The sequence below is a fragment of the Meleagris gallopavo genome, chromosome 8 (genome assembly GCF_905368555.1).
Source record: "Meleagris gallopavo chromosome 8, MGAL_WU_HG_1.1, whole genome shotgun sequence".
NCBI lineage: Eukaryota > Metazoa > Chordata > Aves > Galliformes > Phasianidae > Meleagris > Meleagris gallopavo.
This window is the reverse complement of record NC_139411.1, coordinates 7264255-7272405: the sequence shown is the minus strand read 5'-3', so window position 1 is coordinate 7272405 and position 8151 is coordinate 7264255. Positions and strand designations below refer to the sequence as shown.

Here is an 8151-nt window from a genome sequence, read left to right as displayed (position 1 = left end):
CCTGATCAGAGAATAGCAGAATTATCCTGCAGAACCCTTTTGAAGAGAGTACAACACACTGAAATGGTCCACAGTGCTAACACTGTGCCTCAGAATGATCCTTGCTCTTAGCCCGTAAAAATCTGGTGCGTTAGAAGAGAACAGACTAGATGAAGGTGAAGAAGAGTGACTGCAGAGTCCACCCATTTGTTTTCTGCCTAAATAAAAGTGTTCAGTTGACTTCAGAAGCAGCAGTGCAACCTGACACATAAATGTATTTAATCTGCTCTTGGTGGGTTTGAATGTATTTCGTCTATAAGGGAATATGCTATATATGTGCACAGGTAGGATTGAGTGCATCTGCATTCAGCTACAATTTGAGAGAGAGCTAATGGACTGCAGGAGCACTTCAGGGCATTGCTATTTGGCAGGAACACACGTACTCGAAGGCAAAAAAATTTGCTCAATATTTTTATGAGTCTCTGAGCTCAGCTGGTTCTGGCAGAGATGACTTAATCCAGAGAGGCAGTAGGGGAGAGCTCATTCCAACTTTCCCTTTATTTGGGAAATGGAACATGAGTAATGTCTTCTCAGACAGGAGGGAGCCAATGCGGCCTCCTTGCCATGCGCAGCATGTCACACTGCATCTCTCGTGTCCCTCCACTGCATCATCTAGTGCAGCTCCCTCATATGGCATAACCATAGTGTGAAGCACAATTATCTCTGGTGCAGTCATTTCAGCACAAGCACTCTGTACACTGTGGAATAGCAAATAAAGTAATAACCAAGAAAAAAGTCTCACAATAAGTGCTATACTTACATTATAGGATTGCACTGAATTCGTAATTAGCAGACGGCATATGTTAAATACTAAAGTACTAACTTCCCTGAATGTTAGAGAAGTTAAAATTCTTTGTAAACCAGTAATTTCCCCTCTAAACATTCAGGCTAGTTCCCGGCACAAATTCTTAATGATTCAGTGCTTAAGGTTGAAAGGCCTCATCATTTACTTGTGTCAGAAATCTTAGGAGAACGGTCATTTACTCAAATGAGCGAAGTCTAGAAATTGTGGCTAAGATTCTGCTGCACAGGTGAAATCAAGCTGCCACAATGTCTGCAGGTAGTGAGCATTTAGGCAACTGCAGATTAACAAGTTTCACCATATCTCCTTCTTGTCTGGCCTTTTGGTCTTGATTGTTCTCCACTCTGTTCACCTGAAGCCATAACTGCTTTTTCAAGTAAATTACAGTGTGACCTCTGCCTATATGATCACATTCTGTCTCACTACCTCTCTCTTCTGTCATAGTCTTCTGCAACTAGACCATACCATCTTTGTATAGAATTCATTGGCTGATACATGCTTATAATGCCACTAATCTATTCTGAACTTAGGAATGTATCATTTGTACTGAGCATGCCTTTATTACATGCAAAACTGAGCTGGATACCAAGTGATTCCCACCTCAGTCTTCTTCCTGAGCTAGCAGTAATTGCTGGTGAAAAAACAAAACAAAACAAAACAGGAAGAATGGAATTTTTATACCGATCTACTTGTCATCCATAAAAAGACCATATATTATTCAACTTTTAAGAAATGAATGGCAATATATTTTGGAATCCTGATATCTCCAAAATACGTGGAGACTTTTTAGTTTGGAGTTTTCTAGCATTCTTAATATCAGCTGAGATCTGGTGTATGAGATGGTGAAAACAAAACCATGTACTTTTAAACAAGAAATTGTTTTTCCAAAAATACAGACTAGGAAAAATATGAATCTTTAAACTGCTCAACATAAAAAAAAAAAAAAAAAAGAGGAGAAACTGATATGAAAGCCTTTATTTTAAGGATAAAAAGAAATACTTCAATGCATACCTTACTGAAGTATAGCTTACTTTACATCCAGGTGCATAATTATTTTTCTCAGGATTTCAGGATGATGAGAAAACTGAAACATCATCTGAAAGTTCTGATGAAATACATCTGGCACGGTAACTTCCAGTATGTTGAAGAATAGCATTTTATAGCATTTCAGGCCTCACTGACTTTAACTTGACTGCTGAAAACAAGGAGGTAACAGCCATATTGTGCTTTCCCTCTATATATTTGCACTTGTAGCACAGAGGGAAAAGACACAAGTTTAAGCGCGTTTGGTGCTGGCTCATTATACAGTGTATAGTCTCACCCAGAGCACATGGGAAACATGTGAAAGGACTGGGAGTAGCCATAGGCCATAGCCAACATCATCTGTGAAAGATGCTTTTCCCTTTTAAGAGAAATTTCTTCCTTCTGGGAGTAAAAGAAAGGATGTAGAGATGTTGTGAGTCTGCTCTAGCTCTCTCCCTTGGGTTCCCCCAGCGGAAGATTGGCTTCATCTCTCTGATGGGAAGATTAGCTCTGAAACAGGACCCTAGTTTTATCTGGCCTCTATTTTCATATATTTATTTATGTTATTCTGTTTTATGTGAAACTGTTATTTTGGCTTGGCTTTGTTTTGTTGTTCTTTTTCCGAATGATGTCACATCCTTGGAGGAAAAACTATCCCGTAACAGTGGTAGAGCATCATCTCTAAAATAAATGGAAGTTCGTGAGGAACCTGACATAAATGTAAAGAGCTTGCCTAGAAGAGATTTAGTAAGAGCTGTATAGCACCAAAGTTTGTGCAAACAATGTAAGAGATGATATTTTAAACTCGGTTTCAGTTTGAAGCATCTCTGTTTCACAGGCTGGTCTTCAGTCACATTCTGTTACTGGTAGTAACAAGGTACTGCAGTATATTTGCACAGGGGCTGAATTAGCAGAGAATTTGATCTTAACACTAAGAAACGGAGAAGTTATGTTCACAAGATCATTCTGTTTTCCCTTTCCTTCTTGTGTGTGTGTAGGAAGGGGAATGGGAATAAATATGTAGTGTCTCTTTAAGATCTACCCTAATCGATCTGTGATGCTTGTTAATGTGATGTTTGTGATTAAAAGCTGTGATTCCTCCTTCATTTTTTCTATTCGCCTCCTCTCGCAGAGTCTGTTTCTTTGTATGGCAGACGTCCGTACAGACTGATCCCCAGATAATTTGTGCCATGAAATAAATTGCTATATATACAAATATAGAAAAGAGCAAACACAGTGTGCAAGCAGGTAAAGAGGCTGGGAAGAGATGAAGATAAGGCACACTGCCAACACTGTTTGGGGGAGAAGGGAAATTGTCACTTCTGTGGTCTTGGCTGCTGCTGCTGCTGTGATGTGAGCTGCTGTGGGGAGGGGATGCTGCCCCTCTCTGTGTCCCTGCTCCACATGCTGCTGGGGGCTGTGTGCTGCCATTGTCACAAATAGGAGTGCTCATGAGATGCTGTTGTCTGCATTACCTTCTCCTCCTCCTCCCAGCTCTAATATGTCTCAGTGAGAATGGATTTTGTTTGTTTTCTGCTGCTAAGATTTCAGAATGTTCCAACCGTTCCAACTGGATTTGAGAGGTGTTGTTTATGGGGGAATTCCACCGCTGCCTCAAAACCAGCCATTTGCTGTATCCTGAGCTGACCCTTCCTGAACATATTACATCAAGTCTGAAAAATTTTGCTGCAGGAGGGCAGCAGCCTATTCCTTTCTTAGAAATGGTTTCATCTATTCCTTGCTGTTTGCTTAATAACCTTTTGCTACTTGAACTGCCCTTTCTCCCAGATTGTTTTTTCATTGCTTCCCCTGGGGTCTGACTATGAGCTGAGTGTATAAAAGACTTCCAAATGAGAAGAAAAAAACCTCCAGATATTTTAACAATCCTATTTGAGTAAATAAAAATAACACTGTGTTTGATTAGCCAAGTGCAATCGTTTAAAGAACAGAATGCCAAATACTTTTTTGTAAACCTATGGCTTTTATTAGCAGCAGTGTTACTGTTGTAACAGAATATGATCCTTTTCTGAGCCTCACAGGCTACCTGCATCCTCATATTTATTCAAAGCACTGCTGGATGGGCTTTGTAAGTGTTGTAGGGCTAATCCCTGTGGTTCCTTGATTATGAGCATGTGCAGAGCAGCCGAAGGTAGGTCGCGCATGTAGAGCTAACACACATACAGACTTGCCTTGCAATGCCATGTTTGTGCATGTGTTCCTACAATTGAGAAGGAAACAGGGAGCCTGCCTGCCTTGCTGACTTGTCTGATGTTTTCTTGTTTCTGTTTCAGCATTCAGGATAAATCCTTCAACAGCACAGCTTTAGCAAAGTAAGTCAACACTTTAAAGATGTGCCTTATTTTTAAATAAGGGTGGTAGAAAATAATTGTAAGTACTGTGTGAGAGGTCCCCAGCTTTCTGTCATATATTTTATTCAGGTTTTTCTTAATCTAAGTATATTATTGAGACTCTGAAAAGAATTGCATAAAAGAGCTGCCTTTACATTTTGTAAATACATTTAGAAAGAGAGTACTTTTCTGGGAGGATATAAATTTGATGTACATCACAAATGTTTAAATGCATGATTTCAGAGTAGGATAAATCTTGTGAATGTATTGCTCATTTCTGGTGCTGATGATCTCGACAAACACAAGCGTGTCAGAACGCATGCTCTGTATTTCCTGCATGTGTTAGTAGGAATAACAATTCTTTAAAAAAAAATATAAAAAAAAAAAAAGACAACAAACACAAAAGCATCATTTAGACAGACCGGGCACCAAACACATCATTCCTTTGTAATTATTCCCATAAAATCATTGAAAAGGTTTTCATCTTTATTGTGATCATAAGAATATATGTATTGATTTTGTTGTTGTTATAAAGAGACAACAGAAGGTGAGGACAATAGAAAGTTACAAAGGCAAAGTCTCTAGGGAGGATTACAAATGAAATGATCTTGTTTTAATTCCAGTTTAAAACACTTCAATTTAGATATTCTCTGTGTTATTTTGCATGCTTTTGATTGTTTCAAAAGCTTTTAAGGAAGACTCTTTATCAGTAATGTACCAAGCAGTACCTTAGGAAGGAAGTGATTTGTAGATCAGTTTGTATATTAGATGAGTTTTACACTGCTAAAATGCCCATAATTTAAAAAACCCTAGCTGGACTGTGATTTGTTTGCTTAAGTGTCACAGGGATGCATTCTAAAAGCAGGCCAAGCTGTAATTTAGTTTGAGCTATCACTCAGTATTGTCAAAATCACTAAAGGAAAGGGTAAGAAACATTTACTGAGGAGGTCTAAATAATTTTTATCTCCTACATTCTTTGTCTTGCTTTATTTGATATTTTACATTACTTGCTCTTTCTGTGGGATTGTGGTAAATATGGGAAGACTCAATAGGAGATAATAAATCATCAAATCATTTTGAATTGTTTCCACATGTCCCTATCATTTAAGTGATGAACTGTGATATGTAAAATTCATAAAAGAATATCCAAATTTCAGGTAGTATATATTTTTTTCTTTTTCTTTTTGTCTCCTTTCCTTCGCACTGTCCCCTGACATCCATCTGTGTTTCCCAGAGAGATTCCCCTGGCATGGCCTGGTGCTGCCTGCCTCACCCTTGAGGTTTTCTGGGACATGAATGTGATGGTTTTGCTCATTGGAGCTTTGTGTGATCATTAAGACGAGGGCAGAAAGGCTGAGTGTGTGGCATCCCTGGGGAAAGGGAGGGGAGAGGGGTGCAGGCAGTGCTGTGTGGAGCAGAGAGGCAGCAGCGTGGCAGAGCTGGGCTGTTGTCTGAAGGCTGAATCTCTTTATTTAAGCTGTTGTTGGTTTTGTTCCAGGGCCTTTAATTCATAATCTTATCTTACCAAACATAGAAGTAGAAACATGCTTTTAGAAAACAAAGCAGACAGACAACATCATTCAAAGAGCACTATCCAACTTGGTTTCCAAAGCTGATTTCCCTAGATCCTGTTTAAAGCCTGCCCCCAAAGCCTGTTTTTGAGAACTGCTGAGAACATGCAATTCTTACAGACTTCAGCACTCATTGTTTGTGCTGTGACTGTATCTGGAAATAGATTTCTTCTATTTAGCAGAATAAAGAGAGAGCTTGCCATGCAGCGGTAGACATTCCTATTTGACTTTGCTTATGGTAAGGCTGGATGGTATAAAACCAGTGAAACAATACATTCAGGAACATATCTCCAGATCAGGCAAGTGCCTGGGGCTGCTGTGTTCCCAGCAAGCCATGCATGCAGCCTGGTGGAGAAATTGTTTACACGAACATCTTAAAGGTCAAGTTTGCTAAAGGAAGCAGTTTTCCAGCTGTAATGGTTGCTATTGAAAGGTGAAAACGGAAAAAAATTAAAAAGACATTCCCACTAAACCGTGTCTGGAGTACAGAGGCATTGCTAGGGAGACAGAGCAAAGCCTGTGTAAATTGAGACCCCACTCTTTACGTCAGTGGCCAGTGTCCCGCCCATTGTAAGCTTCAGCCCCTGTAGATTTATGCCTTCAAGCTGTTCTGGTGTACACTTTATGTTTCAGGATTGAGTAAGATGCTGCTGTGATTTTTCTGTTGGTGACAACTCCATCTAGTCCTCATGGCCACAAGCTTTTAAAAAAACGTATCAAACTCTTGCACATCCCTCTAGCTGTTAAATACAGCTGAAGTTGCACAGTGAGGTTTAGAAATAGGAGGAAAGGAGCGTGAACGTGTGTGTGTATGCGCAAACTGGTGTCAAGAACACACAAGCTGCATTTCTTAATGAAACCAAGGTGAAAACACTCTGTGCTTTCATGGTGACCATTTTCATTATATCACAAATTCATCATTTTAAAAGTCCTACTACGGTCTTGGCCTTAAGCAGTATCCTGTGTGAGTGAGTTTTGTCAGTTAATATTTATCCTTGCTGATAGAAAAAATTCTATTCACCCTTTCAGATTTGGTGCTTCTGAACTTTCCCACAATCTTTTTCATTGCATGATGGCCACCGTCTTCTCTGACTCATTAGCGCTAATCTTTTCTATCTACTGGTATCTTGTAAGTCAAACACATTTTGTCATGCTCAGTTGGAGCGTTTGTAACTTGTCTTCATTTATGACTGTACTAGATGCTTACTTAGGCTTTCTGCTTCTCCAGTTCACTGTTATTACAGCCAGCTGAGAGCAGGTGACCCCTTGGCATACTTGCCCAAGTTAAGGAGTACTCACACAAATATGCACACATGAACTTGGCTGAGTTCAGTTGCCCACCATCCTTCCAGAGGGAAGGGGATAACTGCACCCACTGCAGGAATATTATATGATTAGTTGGAGCATGCAACTGTAGGTATGTATTCCAGTTGCATGCAGCAAATGCTTTCATCCAAATGCTTATCTATTCAGGAAGTGTGAACACTTCATTGTCCCTTTAAATAATTTCTGCAGCAGTCAGGCTTTTGATAAAAACTGGCAGAAGACTGGTGGGGAAGAAGAATATATTAAAAATCTTGCCATCAAATTGCAGTGCAAAGCTATGAAATTATCACTTAATATGCTCTGTCCTAAGCTGGGCAGTTCTTCTAAAAATTTAATAAGTCAGTGGAAGTACAGCCTGCTTCTCCTGTAATGAAGAGATTCTTCTGCCAGCTGACTTCCAGTGATCCAGGGCTGCTTAGTGCCTGCACCCTGTGAGTATGAATGGAGGGTGAGGAGAGGGCCCCAACTTTTCCCCAGAAATAATACCTGGGAAGGGTATGTACTTCTTTGTTGCGAGTGTGTGCAAATACATGTATATTTATTTGAAGAAAAATTGGTTTTTGGCTTTGCAGTTGTTTTATTCTTTAAAGTTAGTGCCCAGTATACTGCTCATCACTGTATTTTGCATATTTATCCAGAAATTCTCTGTTTGATTATGCAGTCCTAGGGCAATTGTGCTGTTTTTTACCTAATGGGATGGAATTGATTATGATTCTTCATGCATTTTAAAAAATTCTGACAGTTCCCTTTTAAAGATTAATGATTATTTTGTAATTTATTTGGGGATTCCTTTCCCTGCTGTTCAGAGCACAAGGAATGACTGCTCTACTGTTGCTAATGTTTTTGTGAGTCTGGGAGAAATTGTCTCTAATTATTATTGTGTTACATGAAGTATATTTTAAGAAATTAGAACTCAGACTTTCTTGTAATTTTCCCAGTAACTTCTGAATTCTTTTCATCGTTACTTTCAGCTGGCTGAAAAATGTATGTCAAACTGTGTACACTTAACATTTCAAATCTTTTTCTTCTTCTGAGATTTAGA

At 39.3% G+C, this 8151-nt stretch overlaps 1 protein-coding gene across 11 annotated transcripts in view; it reads left to right on the top strand.

Annotated features, from left to right (window-relative positions):
* Positions 1 to 3745: 3745 nt before the first annotated feature.
* FAM13C (family with sequence similarity 13 member C) overlaps positions 3746 to 8151 on the top strand; it is a 43697-nt gene continuing 39291 nt past the window's right edge. For 8 of the 11 annotated variants that reach the window (XM_085229979.1, XM_085229976.1, XM_085229980.1 and 5 more), the window contains exon 1: positions 4021 to 4194. In XM_085229979.1, coding sequence (XP_085086105.1) covers positions 4133 to 4194 — 62 coding nt within the window. In that variant the 5' untranslated portion in view covers positions 4021 to 4132. The other 3 variants (XM_085229982.1, XM_085229981.1, XM_085229973.1) reach the window with 3 other exon arrangements.